The sequence below is a fragment of the Quercus robur genome, chromosome 3, assembly GCF_932294415.1.
Source record: "Quercus robur chromosome 3, dhQueRobu3.1, whole genome shotgun sequence".
NCBI lineage: Eukaryota > Viridiplantae > Streptophyta > Magnoliopsida > Fagales > Fagaceae > Quercus > Quercus robur.
The window spans coordinates 59,779,298-59,797,310 of NC_065536.1; the positions used below are offsets into that span (position 1 = coordinate 59,779,298).

At 37.2% G+C, this 18,013-nt stretch overlaps 1 protein-coding gene and 1 pseudogene across 2 annotated transcripts; both read left to right on the plus strand.

Moving 5' to 3' along the window:
* The first annotated feature begins 20 nt into the window (after positions 1-20).
* Positions 21-7,634, plus strand: LOC126718646 (disease resistance protein RPV1-like). 2 transcript variants are annotated; one of them, XM_050420963.1, is made up of 4 exons: positions 21-674; positions 1,835-2,942; positions 3,926-5,953; positions 6,539-6,679. In XM_050420963.1, the coding sequence occupies exons 1-3, from the start codon at positions 178-180 to the stop codon at positions 5,951-5,953; spliced, it is 3,633 nt and encodes a 1,210-aa protein (XP_050276920.1). In that variant the 5' UTR covers positions 21-177; the 3' UTR covers positions 6,539-6,679. The 2 variants fall into 2 exon arrangements, with proteins under 2 accessions (XP_050276920.1, XP_050276919.1); XM_050420962.1 differs by having other exon boundaries at positions 23-674; positions 3,926-5,920; positions 6,539-7,634.
* Positions 7,635-7,925: 291 nt separating this feature from the next.
* Positions 7,926-16,487, plus strand: LOC126718647 (disease resistance protein RPV1-like; annotated as a pseudogene).
* The last annotated feature ends 1,526 nt before the right edge of the window (positions 16,488-18,013 follow it).

An 18,013-nucleotide genomic window follows, 5' to 3' on the forward strand; every position in this document is an offset into this window, starting at 1 on the left:
TCTTCTCATATGAGGGTGGTCCATGTGAGTCCCACCATTAAGCCCACCTTCATGGGAGAAATAGAGACTCCCAACTATCTAATAATTTTCCGGTTCAAGTCCCTTTAACTTTATGTACCCCAAAATTAAATTTGCCTCAAAAAGTCAAGAACACTACAGTCTGCACTAGTCAGAACCATGGAAGATCACAACGACGACGCCATTTCCAGTTCCGAAGCTTCGAGGCTCCGGTGGCACGTGTTCTTGAGCTTCAGAGGCGAAGACACACGCTACCCCTTCATAAACAACCTCTACACCACGCTCCACAACAAAGGCATCCGAGCTTTTCGCGACGACGATGGGTTGCGCCGCGGAGACGAGATCGCTCCGACTCTACTCGACGCGATAGAGGAGTCCGCAGCTTCCATCGTCATCATCTCCCAAAACTACGCGTCGTCGAGGTGGTGCCTAGAGGAGCTTTCCAAGATATGCGAGTGTAAGAGGCTTATTCTCCCTGTGTTCTACCTAGTCGACCCCTCGGATGTTCGGAAACAAAGAGGACCCTTCTTCGGAAAACATTTTAGGGAGCATGAAGAGAAGGGAATTGAGAAGGAAAAGGTGACGAAGTGGAGGGAAGCCATGGAAACAGCTGGTGGAAAGGCTGGTTTTGTTTTCCAAGACAAAGACAAAGACAGGTACTGTGTTAATATGCATATGTATGTATGTTTAATCCTTTTGTTTGAATTGTGCTTTTACTAATATAATAACAATCAAACCTTAGTACCAAAATTTTGGGTTTTAGTTATAGATCTTAACAAACTAGACAAGATTGGTCACGTATGCTTTTTTGCCATCTATCTGTACGAAGTCATTCCCTCTGTTTTTTCTTTAATTGTCATTTCATTTTTTATTACATCTATTAATGTTATTTTTGTCTTTTCCCTACATTTTTTTGGTTGCCCCAATTTGAATCAATTCATTCTTTCTCACTCGTGCATTTATCTCTTTCCTCTTAACATGACTAAACTATCTCAAGCGATTCTCTCTCTCCCATGTCTTCTATCAAAAGGGCCACCCCATTTTTGTTGATAAATTGTTTAATTGAATTTTAAACAATTTTTAAAAATCTAATTTATAGTCCTATTAGTTGTGTATTAATAGAAGCTAGAAACTGGCATATCTGAACTATCGATGATATTCATTGTAGCTGTGGATATGATGTACAGGACATTGTGATTTGACCCTGTATGGGGTTTACTTAGAACCATAACAGTGGGAACATGGTATATGATACTGCTTGAACCACTCAAATATCTCAATTTTTCTATCAACAACTTAAGAGTCTAACATTGGATATGATCCATGAAGGGAGATGCGACCATCTGGTGCTTCTCACTCATATTTACAATTTATGTCGTCTAACAGTCTTTATCTTAACAATAACAAATACTCCTATGCTTTGAAGAAGCCAGTAGTATGGCATCATCAAAGGGGTCATTTAGCAGTTGTTGTGGCTCACAGACTTCACTCAAGGTTTTATATACACAATCCAAAACATTTATGATAAAGTGAAATAACATGCTAGGATAATGCTAATACATTTCAATCTTACCTATGATTCTGTTTTTATGCACATAATAGCTGTTTCCCTTATATACTCCATTGTTGAACATTGTGGTCATCTTTTGGAAGGCCACAGAGTTTGAAGCACTTGTATTTATCAAAGTAGGCACTTGATACACATCTTATCTAAGTTTCTCTCTACCATTTGACTGTTGAAGTTTTATTTTTTATTTTTTTATTAGTATCTCCTTGCTAGTTTGTTTCCTATGGACTCATTTATGTTTTTTGGCAGCAATGAGGCACAAGCAAAGTTGATTCAACTTTTAGTCAAAAGGGTATTGGAAGAACTAGACAGTACCCCACTGGATGTGGCTCCATATACAGTAGGACTCGATTCTCGTATTGAAAAACTGAAGAGCTTGTTAGATGTTAGATCCAATGGCGTTCGAGTTTTGGCATTACATGGGATGGGTGGGGTTGGTAAGACCACACTTGCTAAAGCTCTTTACAATAAACTCGTTGGTAGCTTTGAGTGCCTCGTTTTCATGAAAAATGATAGAGAAAATTCTGAAACAGATGATGATTTAGTGTACCTTCAAAACAAACTTGTCAATCATCTTTCTCCTGGTAAGCCTCCTGTGTATAGGATTGATTCTGGTATCTCTGCAATCAAAGCCATGGTTCATGAGAAGCAAGTTCTTGTTATTTTGGATGATATTCGCAATGTAAGACAGCTTGAAGTGCTAGTCAGGAGAGATTGGTTTTCTGAAGGGAGTAGAATTATTATTACCACAAGAGACAGTGAAGTTTTACCCAAGCATCTTGTGAATGAGTTTTATGAGGTCATAGAGTTGGCCCCCACTGAGGCGCTACAACTTTTTAGCTACCATGCACTAAGAAGAGAGAAACCCACAGAAAGATTTATGAATCTATCCAAGAAAATGGTCTCTCTTACAGGAGGTCTACCATTGGCCCTGGAAGTATTTGGTTCCTTTTTGTTTGAAAGGTGGAGAATAGAGGAATGGAAAGATGCTTTGCAAAAATTGGAAAGGATTCGTCCACACAATCTTCAGGATGTATTGAAGATAAGTTATGATGGGTTAGATGTACAAGAACAATGTATATTCCTTGACCTTGCATGTTTATTCATTAAAAAGGAAATTGAGAGAGAGGATATACTTGATGCATTGAAAGGTTGCGGTTTTAGGGCTGAGATAGCAGTTACAGTGCTCAGAGCAAGATCACTCATTAAGGTTTTTGAGGACAATTCTTTGTGGATGCACGATCAGATTAGAGACATGGGAAGACAAATTGTTCTAGATGAAAGTCCTGTATATCCTGGTATGCGTAGTAGACTGTGGGATCGTGATGAAATCATGACAGTCTTAAAGGGTGAGAAGGTATGACTAATAGTGAGATGCCTCATCTTTTTTTTTTTTTTTTTTTTTCCTGTTCCTTCTTTGTTGAATTGCAAGTTTGAAACTTTTCCAAGCGGCAAATATAGAAAAGTACTTGCATATTTCACTACATGCATCATATTGCTATTTATAATCCTCAAGCGAAAAAAGGAATACTAATGTTTGTGCTCCACTTGTAGCTTCATGCACTAGTGTATTTTCAAATTTCCTTCTCACTCTCAGGGTAGAGTTCCAGTTGGTGAATATTGATGGGAGATTGCAAAACTTTCAAAGAGATGATAAAAATTGTTCAAGCTAACATCTTCAGACTATACCATAGATAAGAACAGGAAGGATTGGGATCTTCTAGACTTCTATCGTATTCCACAATGAAGTTCTCCAAATCCTAATATTTCATAAATTAAAGGCTAAGATATAACATAACTTTGGTTCAATTGACATGAGACCAAACAATTAGTCGAACCTTCTTAGCCCTTAAACAGCCTACCACACAAGCATATTCAACTTGTCATTCAATATGTTCTCCTCTTCGCTATCATCCTCACCCTCCAACAATTTAGATGGGTTGATCTTTTTTGTTCCTTTAGTCAGGTTCTCTTCCATGGAGGAAAAGTTTGTTTCTTTTCTCTACTTACTAAACAGAGAGAGAGAGAGAGAGAGAGAGAGAGAGAGAGTGGCTAATTATTTCTGGGTTTGAAAATTGGCAAGAAGAGATGGTTGAATCGAATTCTTGCCCTTTCCATATTTTACTTCCAAAAAAATTATTAAAAAAAAAAAAATCTGAATCTTACAGTTTGGCCCCATTCCAGCTCCTTAGATGTTCTAAGTTTTCAAAGGATGGATAATATTCTTATGTGATTAATTAAAATCTTACAGCTTTTAACTTGATAACTATTTGTTTATTGTCTCTGTTTCACTTGGCTACATTCAATTTTTTAAAGTTTTTTCTATATGATTGACAATAGGGAACAAGACGTATTGAAGGAATTGTCCTAGACTTTCAAAGGAGGCCCATTGTTCAGGATGCAAGTGGTGAGAGAATTTCTTGGGAAAACCTTCTAAGAACACCCAATTTCACCTCTGCATTAACATATGCGAAAGAAAGGTATAAGAAATTTCTTCAGGATATTGCTGAGAAAGAAAGAGAGGTAGTACTTTGCACTAAGCCATTTGAATCAATGGTTAATCTAAGACTTCTTCAAATTAACCATGTGAGATTGGAAGGGAAGTATAAATATCTTCCAGCTGGACTGAAGTGGCTACAGTGGAAAGGATGTCCTTTGAAAGCTCTTCCTTCTGAATTTCTTCCTCGAGAACTTTCTGTTCTTGATCTCTCCGAAAGCAGAATTGAGCAAGTGTGGGGTTGGTATAGTAACAAGGTGGCTGAGAAGTTGATGGTTATTAAACTCCGCAATTGCTACAATCTAGCTGATATTCCCAATTTATCTGGGCACCAAAACTTGGAAAAGCTTGTTCTTGAAGGTTGCTGTAGACTTACTAAGATTCATGAATCAATTGGGAACATAAGTACATTACGTCATTTGAACATGAGAGATTGTTCAAACCTTATTGAATTTCCTACTGATATCTCAGGGCTGAAACATCTTGAAAACCTTGTCCTCTCTGGCTGCTCAAAGTTGAAAAGGTTACCAAATGACCTACGTAGCTTGAAGTGTTTGAAAGAATTTCTTCTTGACGAAACTGCTATAGAGGAGCTGCCTACATTCATTTACCACCTAACAAAACTTGAAAAGCTTAGTTTGAAAAGATGCCAATTTTTGACAACACTACCTGAGTGCATTGGACAGCTGTGCTCCCTGAAAGAACTCTCTCTTAATCATTCTGCTATTAAGGAAATACCTGATTCTGTTGGATCTTTATCAGACCTTGAGATACTAAGTTTGATAGGGTGCAAATCATTCACCACAATTCCTGATTCTGTTGGCAATCTCAAGTCTTTGACAGAACTTCTAATTTATGGTAGTGCAATTGTAGTACTGCCTCCCTCTATTGGCTCGTTATCATTTTTGAAGGAGTTATCTGTTGGAAAATGTCTGTCTCTGATTGAATTGCCTGATTCAATTGAAGGACTAGGTTCTCTGGTTGAGATTAATTTAGATTGGACATCAATCACACAGCTGCCAAATCAGGTAGGTGACTTGAAAATGCTAAGGAAGCTTGAGATGTGGAACTGTAAAAATCTTAAATTTTTACCAGAATCAATTGGAAGCATGCTGGCTCTTATGACTTTGAACATATCTAATGCCAAAATTTCTGAATTGCCAGAATCCATAGGGATGCTGGAAAATCTTATTACATTAAGATTGAGTAATTGTACACAGCTCTATAAACTTCCAGCATCGATAGGAAATTTGAAGTCTTTACAGCGGTTGCTGATGGGAGAAACTGCTGTGGCAGAATTGCCCGAAAGCTTTGGGAAGCTCTCGAGCTTAATGATATTAGAAATGCCTAAGAAGCCTTATTTTGAGTTACCTAGAAACAGTGTGCCTAATTCTACAGTACTTCCAACTTCTTTCTCCAATTTATGCTCGCTAAAAGAACTAAATGCTCGTGCTTGGAAACTATGTGGGAAGATTCCTGATGATTTTAAAAAGTTGTCATCATTGGTGATTTTGAATCTAGGCCACAATAATTTTTTCAGTCTCCCATCCAGCTTGATGGACCTTTCCAAGCTCAAAAAACTTTTATTGCCCAACTGCGAAGAGCTCAAGTCTCTCCCTCCGCTTCCCTCAAGCTTGGTGGAGGTGAATGTTGCAGACTGTCCTGCTTTGGAAAGGGTGTCTGATCTTTCAAACTTGGAAAGCTTAGAGGAGCTGAACCTTACAAACTGTGAGATGGTGGTGGATATTCCAGGCCTTGAATGCTTGAAGTCCTTGAGAAGGTTGTACATGAGTGGGTGCAAAACATGCTCATCTGTGGTTAAAAGAAGACTTTCTAAGGTTCTCTCTCTCTCTGCATATGACCTATCGTAGGTCAGAAACTTTCTTTTCATGATATTTTCATATAAGAAGAATCAGCTAAAATACATTTTATCCCTCCAAATTTGGTCTCTAGTTTCAATTTTTGCAATATCAATATAGTTAAAAGTTCTGTTGGGACTAGGCACTGCTTGCTCCAACTCAGTTGAGGTAGCTCTCAATGCAAAAGGTTTTGAGGGCCTTCCTGGTCTTGCTCAGAAAGGCCTGTGGGGCTACCATTCCTAATTTTATTTAGTTTGATCTGGTTTTGAATTCCTGTGCGCTGTAAATATGATTGTGTTTTAGTTTGATCTTTGTTGTTCATGCAGTCCTTTTGATCATGGATGTCAATTCCTCAGTATTTTTCGTCCAATTCTACATGTTATTACAGACATGTGGGGCTCATGTGACAATGTTTCCAAGATTAATAGGAATAGATGGGACTAAATTAATGGTAATTTAAAACTTTAAGATTGATATTGCAATTGCTACAAGACAAGAGGACCAAACGGATAACAAATTCAAATTTGGAGGAACCAAAATGTACTTTAACTAAGACAAAGAATAAGGATTTATTTCTCTAAATTTTTTTTATTGCAGGTTTCTTTGAGGAATATGTTCTCTCTTAGCATGCCTGGAAGCAAAATTCCAGATTGGTTTTCTCAAGAGGTAGTTAAATTTTCAGAACGCAAAAACCTTAGGATCAAAGGTGTGATAATAGGTGTTATTGTCTCTTTCAGCCATCAAATACCAGATAACTTAAGAGATCAAGACCCTTTACTAACAGGTATACGAGCAAATATTGTCAAACTGAATAGACCTGTGTTCAATGCAATGTTGGACATAAAGAATGTTCCAAAGACACATGAAGATCATCTTTACTTGTCTCGGTTTCCAGAGTGGCATCCGTTATCATTTTCATTGAAAGATGATTATAAGATACATGTAACAATAGACGACCCACCCTACATTGAGGGACTCAAGCTGAAAAAGTGGCGGGTCCATTTGGTTTTTGAAGGTGATGATGATTATGATGGAAATGAAGAATCGTTGGATGAAACCCAACTGTCCATTTCTGAAAAACTAGCCAAGTTTTTCAGCTTTCTTGAAGAGGAAGAAGATCACATCCCCGAATCAGGCTTTGAAGTCGAAAGCCAAGTGCAAGAGATTGAGGAACAAGAAGAAATTGAAAGAGAGCCTCATTGGTGGCAATTTTTGTGGCTTTTTCGAAGGTGCTTCTGCTTTTGAAGGAGGAGAAGCTACCTGCAAGGCTGCAGCCCCTTCGAAGTTGCAACCAAGCAGATACAACTTGAAGTCTATCTTTATTTTCAGCTGTCATTGTTAACTTTATTTATTATTCTATTACACACAACCTATTACACACTTTTTTTTTTAATTGAAATTGTGAGTTGAAGATACAATTTCCAACTTGAAAATGTGTTTTCAACTCACAATTTCAGTTGTTACACACTTTTTTGATCTGAAATTGTGAGTTAAAGATACAAATTTTGACTTGAGATTGCCTTTTCAATTTACAATTTCAATTAAAAAAGAAGTGTAATAGTGTGTGTAAAACTGTGTATATAATACCACTACGCACTCTTTTCAATTTACTAGTGTGTATATTGTAATAAAAAAGTGTATATATTGTAATAAAAACTATCCAATCTGAAAACATGATTTTACTTAAAGTCTTAAACTATCACAATTTTAAGTAGAATCATACTTTGAAAATTAATTTTTCTAAAAGAACTAAAAACTATGCTCCCAAAATAAACTAATTCAAATAATTATTTTTGAAAATTCTTCCTTAGAAATTAGAATTGAACCAAAATCAACGTTGGCTTGCTTTGTTCGTCAGAACCCGCTTACGTAAATAACATAAAAAACTCCGAAGTCTATGCCTACCTTAGCTGACTTTTCTCTTTCTTCTTTTTTGTATAAATACCTTAATTTAGCTTGACTCTTCAGACCTCACATTCCAAATAATACAAATCATCAATTGGAATCCAATCTCGTAGAACACTGCAGCTAGCAGAAAATGGACAACGACCCCGTTTCCGTTTCGTCAACTCCACCACTACGACGAGCTTTCAGGCTACACTGGGACGTGTTCCTAAGCTTCACAAGCGAAGAAGACACACACCACAGTACTTTCACTACCAACCTCTACAGCTCCCTCCAGAACCATAGCGTCCGAGTCTTCCGCCATGACACTGCGTTGGGCCGCGACGACGTCGTGGTCGAGGCTATGCAGGACTCGGCTGCTTCCATAGTCATCATGTCCCCGAACTACGTGTCGTCGCAATGGTGCCTCGAGGAGCTCTCAAAGCTATGCGAGTGCCAGAGACTACTCGTACTCCCCGTGTTCTACCGAGTTGACCCGGAGGATGTTCGGAGACAAAGAGGAGCTTTGGAAGAACATTTTAGGAACCATGAAGAGAGGTTCGGGAAGGACAAGGTTATGAGGTGGAGGAGAGCTATGGAAAAAGCTGGTGAAACTCCTGGTTGGGTTTTCAACAACAGGTAATTCATTTCATAAAAATGGTGGAACTGGTTTTGCTTTTGGTTTTGATTGTGGCTCTAAGGATTCTGAGATTAGTGGTTGAGTTGAAAACTTTGGCAGATTTTAATGTTTTCTTATAAAAATTATAGATAAGAGCAAGACTTAGGCCTTGTTTGGGAGGAGGGAATGGAATGGAATGAAAAGGAATAAAAAGAATAATTTTAGAATATTCTTCCCTTCCCCTTGTTTGGGAGTTTTAATGGAGGGAATGGAAAGTTCATTCCCTTGTTTGGGAGTTTAAGTAGAAGGAAATGGAATGAGTAGGAGGGAACACTCATTCCTCTCTATTCCCTTAAAACCTCAATTTTTCATTCCCTCCGAAATTGGGAGGAATGGGAGGGAATGAAATTAAATTTAATGATTTTTTTACTAAAAATCCCAAAATACCCCTGTATATTCAATTATTTATTTTAAAATAAGGGTCTAATAGTAATATTGTTATAAAATGAATCCATTCCATTCCCTCCATGTTGCTCCCAAACAAAATTACTTATATTCCATTCCTTTCCATTCCTTCATTTTAAAACATCCAATCAAGGTTACTTAATTCCATTCCATTCCTTTCTCTTGCTTAAATACATTCCATTCCATTCCGTTCCTTTCCATTCCCTTATGATCATTTTATTCCATTCCATTCCCTTCCCTTATGAACTCCCAAACGGAGCCTTAGAGCTTGTTTGGTTCACTTTTTTTATCACTCAATTTTCATCACTTATCACTCATCATTCTAAATATCAAGATTGTTTGGTACCATCACTCACTATTTTTCACACTATTTGGGGGGCTCACACCTGTCACGGTGTAGCTTTTTTTTTTTTTTTTTTTTTTTTTTTTTTTTTTTTTTTTTCAGTACCCAGAAACCGAACCTAGTGAAGAAAAAAAGAAAAAAAGAAAAAAACCAGTAAAGAAGACCGAACCCAGTGAAGAAGAAAGGAAAAAAAAAAAAAAAAAAAAAACCCAGTGAAGACCGAACCAGTGAGAAAGAAGAAGAAAAAAAAAAATCAGTTGGTCAAAAGGTGCGGCTAAGTAGGTCCCTCATGTGTGTTTAATTACAAATATGTCATTGAGTTATGAGTTATGGAAACTGAAAACAGCCAAAAGGTGTTTTCAATTTCCATAACTCTTAACTCAAAAATCAGAGAATTGAGTGATGGAAACAAAAAATTGGAAACTGAGTTATGACTTGCCAAACAAACTTTTTTTTTAGAATTGAGATGAATCCACCATTTTTGAGAATTGAGTTATGGAAACTGAGAATTGATGATCCAAACGGCCCCTTAGCTACTTTACTTAGGTGATGTTCTTTAAAGCTTTTTTAAGATTCTGTCATGTGAATTTTTCTTATAAAATGAAAATGTATATTTTAATTAAGTAACTATATGATTGAATCTTAAGAAGAAACCTAATAAATAATACCTAAGAAACTGTACCTAAATTTTGTCTTATAGATAAATATACAAGATATTGTAGAATGAAGCCTAATACTTTATCACATCTTTAATTAACATGTCTTTTTTTTTTCTTTTTTTTCTGATTTCTCGACTTATATCAAATCACTATAAACATGTTGCTACATATATAATTTCAAAAAAATTTTATATATAAAAGGTCACTAATTGTAATTAATACAACAATGAAAAAATTTGCTGTTCACCTTCTTGTGATAGGGCTACTCATGGCGTAAATAATAATAATAAAATTATGGTACAGTACTAGTTGAGTAAATAGGGTTATTCTTGTTGCACACAGTTTATCACACATTGCTGTACATACAAATGATTAAAATTATGTTTTCAAAACATGGTTTCACAATTTGAACTTAAATTGTGTAGTGTGTACGTATACACTTTGTATGATACTTATTATCTGAGTGAATAAGGGTGGCTTTTTGCCCATCTATATATTAAAAAAAAAAAAAAGAAAAAAAAAAAAAGAGTACCTTGTTAAGGTGATGAACATCACCGTTTAACCTTCTTTGTCATGTCACATATGCATAAAAATTATTGTTTAATGGTTGTTATTATTGTTTCCTGTTGATGTTATAGCCATCATTCACATTCATTTGGCTTTACAACGAGTCAAGTCTTAGACTTTATGTGAATCCAAACCATTTAGGTACTTTAATAACATATGGAAATAATTAACAAGAAATGTGCTGCTAACTATTGGTTGGTATTATCAGTAACTCTGCATTTGAATTTTATGTCATCCATTATCTTCCATCTTGGTTGGATCCATTTAGATTAAGTGATATTAGGGATACTACAAATTTTACTATATAGCCTTTACAAAATGGTTTTTCACCAATCACAAAAAAGTAATTCTGACATTCATTTATTATGTTTTGAAATTCACCAGTCACATTCATCGCAACTTCAGTTTGTAAAGGTTATGTAGTAGAATTTATAATATCTTTAGCATTTTTCATTTATATTTGTCATCAAACTGGAAGCAGTAATAGTGTACACATTTTATTCAAGTCCCTTCCATTGCTATTTGAGGTGTTATAGTATTTGCATCTTTGTAGCCTTTTATATCCTAAATTCCTAATGCCGTAATCATGTTTTTGTCAGTGAAGAAGCACAGTTGGTTCAGGCATTAGTCACAAGGGTTTTTATTGAATTGAGCAATACTCCAGTGGGTGTGGCTGCATACACTGTTGGGCTTGATTCTCATATTGAAAAACTGATGAGATTGTTAGATGTTAAAAACAATGGAATCCAAGTTTTGGGATTTCATGGGATGGGTGGGGTTGGTAAGACAACCCTGGCTAAGGCTCTCTATGGTAGTCTTGTTGGTCACTTTAAGTACCGGAGTTTCATTTCAAATGTTAGAGAAACTTCAGCCCAAGACAATGGTTTAGTATCTCTCCAAAATCAACTTATCAATAATATTTCACCTGGTAAGGTGTCTCCTATAAGGGAGATTAATGCTGGTATCACTGCCATCAAAGAGATGGTAAATGAGAAGCAAGTTCTAGTTGTTTTGGATGATGTTGATAATATAAGCCAACTAAATGCTCTAATTGGCAACAGAGAATGGTTTTATAAAGGAAGTCGAATAATTATTACAACCAGAGATAGAGAAGTATTATCCAAGCATCTTGTGAATGAGTTCTATGAGGTCAGAGAGTTGGATTCATCTGAGTCGCTAGAACTTTTTGGTTACCATGCACTAAAGGGAGAGAAACCCACAGGTGCTTTCTTGAATCTGTCCAAACAAATTGTGTCTCTTACAGGAGGATTACCATTGGCTCTGGAAGTATTTGGTTCTTTCCTGTTTGATAAAAGGAAACCAAAAGAATGGGAAGATGCTCTACAGAAATTTAAAGAGATTCGCCCGCGTTATCTTCAAGATGTCTTGATGGTAAGTTTTAATGGATTAGATGAACAAGAGAAGTGTATATTCCTGGACCTTGCCTGTTTATTTGCTGAAATGAGAATAAAGAGAGAAGATGCAATTGACATATTGAAGGGTTGTGGTTTTAATGCTGAGAGAGCAGTCACAGTCCTCACTGCAAAATCACTCATTAAGTTTACTGAGGACAATATTTTGTGGATGCACGATCAAGTTAGAGACATGGGAAGACAAATTGTTCGAGAAAATAGCCTTGTGGATCCTGGCATGCGTACTAGACTCTGGGATCGTGATGAGATCATGACTGTCTTGAAGGATATGAAGGTACATATCATATCATGATACCTTTTATTAGGAAAGCTGTCTTATTTATCCTTAATGGTTTATGTGTGTGTCAGGCAATGCCACTATCAAGCCTGTATGCATGTAGTATAGCATGTTTATTTGTTTGACAATCTGCCGTTAATTCCTTAGTGACAGTTTTCAAATTGAAAATTGCCAGAGATGATTAGATCAGTTTGTGGTACGATAGAAATTGACTCAAAATCTGATTTGACTTATTTATCCTTTAATGGTTCATGTGTGTGTCAAACAATGCCTCTGTCAAGCTTGTATGCATGTATTATAGTATGTTTATTCATTGTCAAAGAAGTAATTTCGTATTTCTTGTCCACCAATGAATAAGAGTTGGAGTAAGTAATTAGTCCTGTAAAGTCTGGTTGCTTTTGCATTAGTGGTCTTCTCACATGGAAAGAGAAGACTTTTATATAAACATGGAGTTTCTTTGAATATTAGTTTGGTAGTTTCTTGGGGTTGAAAGATACCCATGCATGTGAGTTGAGAGTTTGAGACTGTTGGATGTATTGGGTGAGGAAGCATCATTGGGTGTATTGAGATTGTTGGATTGTGTGTCTTGTTTGTTAAGTTTGTTAGATAGTATTGAGAATTAATTTTGGGTATATTGAGATTTGGGTTAGTTTGTGTTTGTGAGGTTTTTAAGTGTTGTTTGCTAGTAATGTTTGGTTGAGTGTGGTTGTATACAATATTGTTGATAGAGAATTTTGGTTAGTATTGCTAGTGCATGCAGGTATGGAGTTGGTCAAACCACGTTAAACTTTGTTGTCTATTGTGTATGTTTTAATTTCTTGTTCATGTTAAGCTTGCCCCAAATTACAAGATATGGTACTATTCTAGAACTAGGGGGAAACAAAACAGATAGTGCAGGAATCCATTCTATATGGCTGGACTACCAAAAATGTCAATTATTATCCTATGAAATATTTAGGTGCTCATTAATATGTTAATTGTTTCCTTCTGTCTTCTTGCTTGCTACACCATAGCTGATTAAATTCCATTTGATTGACAATAGGGTACACAGTGTATAGAAGGCATTGTCCTAGACTTTGAAAAAAGAAACATTGTCAAGCATCCAAGTGGTGACAAAATTTCTTGGGTTAACTTTCGAAGGAAACCCAATTTCACCTCTGCGATCACATACTTAAAGGAAAGATATAAAAGTTATCTTGAAGATCGAGCAGAGAAAGAGAGAGAGGTTATAATTTGCACCAAATCCTTTAAAAACATGGTCAATCTTAGACTGCTACAAATCAATAATGTGAATTTGGAAGGGGAGTTCAAGTATCTTCCTGTTGAACTGAAGTGGCTGCAATGGAAAGGCTGTCCCATGAAAACTCTTCCTTCAGATTTTTGTCCTTGCAAAGTTGTGGTGCTTGATCTATCAGAAAGCAAACTTGAACATCTGTGGCATTCAAACAATTACAAGGTATGTTACTCTTAAAAATTCCATTGTGATTTTCATCATTGTTTGAGCTAAATTATGACAGCAAGGATAGGATGCCTGACATATGGAATAGATTTCATGTTTAAGCTGGTTTCCCCTTGTTATCTCCCACTCTTCTCTCTATTCAAAGACACTAAAGTGATTGTGGTTTGTTCTGCTTATACATTTGGATGCTAAATCTTGATGACATTTCCCTTTCTGAAAGAAGAAAAAACTTCTTGTTTGCAGGTACTTGAGAACTTGAAGGTTTTGAATCTTCGTGGTTGCTATAATCTAACTGCTATCCCAGATTTATCTGGGCATCAAGCCTTGGAAAAGCTTGATCTTGAGCGTTGTCGTCGGTTGATAAAGATTCATGAATCAATTGGTAGCTTAAGTTCATTACTTCACTTGATCCTGAGAGATTGTTCAAACCTTATTGAACTCCCAAGTGATGTCTCTGGCCTAAAGCAACTTGAGAGCCTTATTCTCTCACATTGCTCAAAGGTGAAAGAACTGCCAGAGAACATAGGCAGCATGAAATCTTTAAAAGAACTTCTTCTTGATGAAACCTCGATAGAAATCATTCCTGAATCTATCTTCCACCTTACAAACCTTGAAATGCTTAGTTTAAATGATTGCAAACTTCTGAAAGGGCTACCCCAGTTTATTGGGAAGCTGTGTTCTCTGAAAGAACTTTCCCTTAATAATTCTGTATTAGAGGAAATACCTGATTCCATTGGATTTTTGGCAAACCTTGAGGAACTAAGTTTGAAGTGTTGTAGATCACTGACCAGAATCCCAGATTCCATTGGCAATCTCAAATCGTTGACCAATTTTTTTATAAATGGTACTAAAATAAAAGAACTACCTTGGTCTATTGGCTCATTATCAAATTTGAAGCACTTATTGATTGGAGAAAATTATTTTCTTAGCAAACTACCCGATTCAATTGGGGGATTAGCTTCTATAGTTGACCTTAATATTGAGGGGACATCAATGACAAATTTGCCAGATCAGATCGGTGCCTTGAAAGTACTCAAAAAGCTTGAAATAAGGAAATGTGAATCTCTTATATCATTGCCAGAATCAATTGGAAGCATGTTAACACTTACTACTTTAATCATATTTCAAGCTAATATTAATGAGTTGCCAGAATCAATAGGGATGTTGGAAAATCTTATTGTGTTAAGATTGGATAAATGTAAACAACTCTATAAACTTCCATCTTCAATAGGAAAGTTAAAGTCATTGCAGTGCTTGCTAATGGAGGAAACTGCTGTGACAGATTTACCTGAGAGCTTTGGGATGCTCTCAAGCTTAATGATAATAAAAATGGCAAAGAAACCTCATGTCAAACTACTTGAAAGCAGTACGCCTAAAGATGCTGTTATTCACAATACAAAAGAGAAGTCTAAGTTGATTGACTTCCCAACTTCTTTCTTAAATCTATCCAGACTCTGTGAATTCAACATTTGTGCTTGGCAAATATCTGGTAAAATTCCTGATGATTTTGAAAAATTGTCGACATTAGAGATTTTGAATTTAGGCCACAATCATTTTTGCAGCCTTCCCTCCAGCCTGAGGGGCCTGTCCATCCTCAAAAAACTTATCCTGTCCCATTGTAAAGAGCTTAAGACTCTCCCTTCACTTCCGTCAAGTTTACAAGAGGTGAATGTTTCAAATTGCATTGCATTGGAAAGTTTTTCTGATCTTTCAAACTTGGAAAACTTATGTGACCTGAACCTCACCAATTGTGAAAAACTGGTGGATATTCCTGGCCTTGAATGCTTGGAGTCCTTGAGAAGGTTGTACATGAGTGGTTGCAATGCTTGCTCCTCAGTAGTTAAGAGAAGACTTGCTAAGGTTCTCTCTCTCTCTCTCTCTCTCTCTCTCTCATTATATTTTTGCTAGGTAACATAAATTTTATTAATAAAAATCATAGCCAACCCGAAAATACTTCCAAAATCTAATTCTGTCTCTCTCTCATTATATTAAAAAAACTAAAAGGAAAAAATTTGAACTCTTGTGATATATATATATTTTGCAGGCTCCTTTGAGAACTTTTTGTAATATAAGTATGCCTGGAAGCAAGATTCCAGATTTTTTTTCTCAAGAGGAGGTTAGATTTGAAGACTTTAAAAACCGTCAGATCAAAGGTGTTATCATAGGTGTTGTCTTCTCTGTCAATCATCAAATATCAGAGGACTTTAGACATCCCCCCCTGCAGATGCAATAGTGGACATTGAAGCAAGTATCCTCAAACTAGATTTCCAGATATTCAAAACAACCTTGCGCTTAATGGGAGTACCAAAGACAAATGACAATCAAATCCACTTGTGTCAATATCCAAACTGCCATCCATTAGTTTCTTCATTGAAAGATGGTTATAAGATACATGTGACAAAGAGAAACCCACCATTCATGAAGGGGGTTGAGCTAAAGAATTGGGGGATTTATTTGGTTTTTGATGGTGATGATGATTATGAGGGAGACAAAGAATCATTGAACCAGAGACAGAAATCCATCCCAGAAAGACTAGCAAAAATTTTCAGTGACCTTTGAAGAAGATGATTGTATCTCTAAATCTGGCAGTGAGGTTGAAAGAAAAGTGCAAAAGATTGAGGAGAACAGAACAGCAAAGAGCATCTTCATATGGCATGAGTTACTATGTTTGTTTACTCTTTCATTGTTCTTTCTTCCATCTTTGTGTTTAGTTTGTTATACTTATGCTGTTAGTGATTAAAGTTATTTGCACCCCCTGTATGCACCTTTCATATGTATTGTATTGTATTTTTTTGTTTTTGTTAAATCATATGAATTGTTAATATCACATTCACTTATTACAACAGCTTATATATGACTTTTTAAAGTTACTATTTTAGATACAATTGTATTTTGTCAACTTTTAGCAAATTAACAAATAAGATTTTCAGCAAAAAGTTAATCCAAACTGTTAGAGATATATATTAAACATATATTAGTCCAATGTAATAGGCCCAAGCCCAGTCCTGCTTGTACTAGTAGTCTAGGGTTTAGTCGCCTATATATACTCATGTTAGGGTTCATTGTAACATAGGAGATTATTGTACTACACTCTCATACAATAAAGATGTAGCTCTTAAGGGATTCCTCCGTGGATGTAGGCCGTCAAGGCTGAACCACGTAACCCTCGTGTTCTCAGTGTTCCTCTTCTATGCTTCCTCTTCCGCATCCACTCGAGCATACACAACATGATATAACACATCGCGTTGCTAATATATTTAACATGGTATCAGAGCCAAACTCCGTTCTTGGCATCAAACAAACATCTCTAGCAAGCAAAGAAGATTCTCACGTGCACACCACCATCAAAAGTCATATGCTTGTCGGTTGGATCTAGACTCCACGGCATCTCGCAGCCGCTATGGCTCTCACTGCTGTGTCCAGATCTTAAACCCAAGCTATCAGCGTCTCTCCCTATCAGATTTGTGCACATCAAGCCTTCGCCTGATGAAACCAACAATACATACGTGCTCCACGGCATATCGCGACCAAAACCCAGAAACCCGACCTCTAACGGCAGCCGCACGCGCCACCATGCGCGACCAATGGCTCCTGGAACTCTCACACGCGCCGCCGAAGATTATCGACTCCCAGCTCGGATCTCAGTCACACGCGCCGCCAAGCCAGCCTTGTCGTCCACCGATCCACTTGGCCTGAGAATCTGGTAATCATGCGAGCTCTCACGCGCCTCCACGCGCCGCAGTAGTCTTTGGAAAATCTCCCACGTGCCGCCATAGATTCTTGACTTCTAGATCGTCTTCTGGGCGCACGCACCGCCCTGTCGGCCTCCTCGTTCGCCGATCTACGAAACCTGAGAATCTGGTGCTCATACGACGCTACACGCGCCACCACCCGCCACCTTGGTTTCTAGTTGCTCCTTCACGCGCCGGTGAACAGTGCACGCTCTTGCCACGCGCCGACAATGCTACTGATGTCATCTGACGTCATATGATGACGTCATTAATCCACGTCAACAGACATGCAAGCACGTCCACGTCAGCCCTAGTCCACGTCAACGACACGTCATCAGCCACGTCAGTAGTGTCGTCTCGTTAGCACCACGTCACCTAGCTGACCGTTGACCGGACCGACCCGACCCGGACCACCCGAATCTGACCCGTGAGCACTTTGACTGTTGACTTTGACTCTGGACCAGTTGACTTTGACTTTTTGCGTTGACTTTTGACCAGAAGTCAAAATTTCCAAAAGGGCCTATCTTGCTCAGTTTTTCGCGTAGATTCCGATTTTGGTCTCCGTTTCTTCATTTGAAGCTCCAAAATTGGTCAATTGGCACATTCTTCATTGTGGTTTCTTCAAAGGCATTATT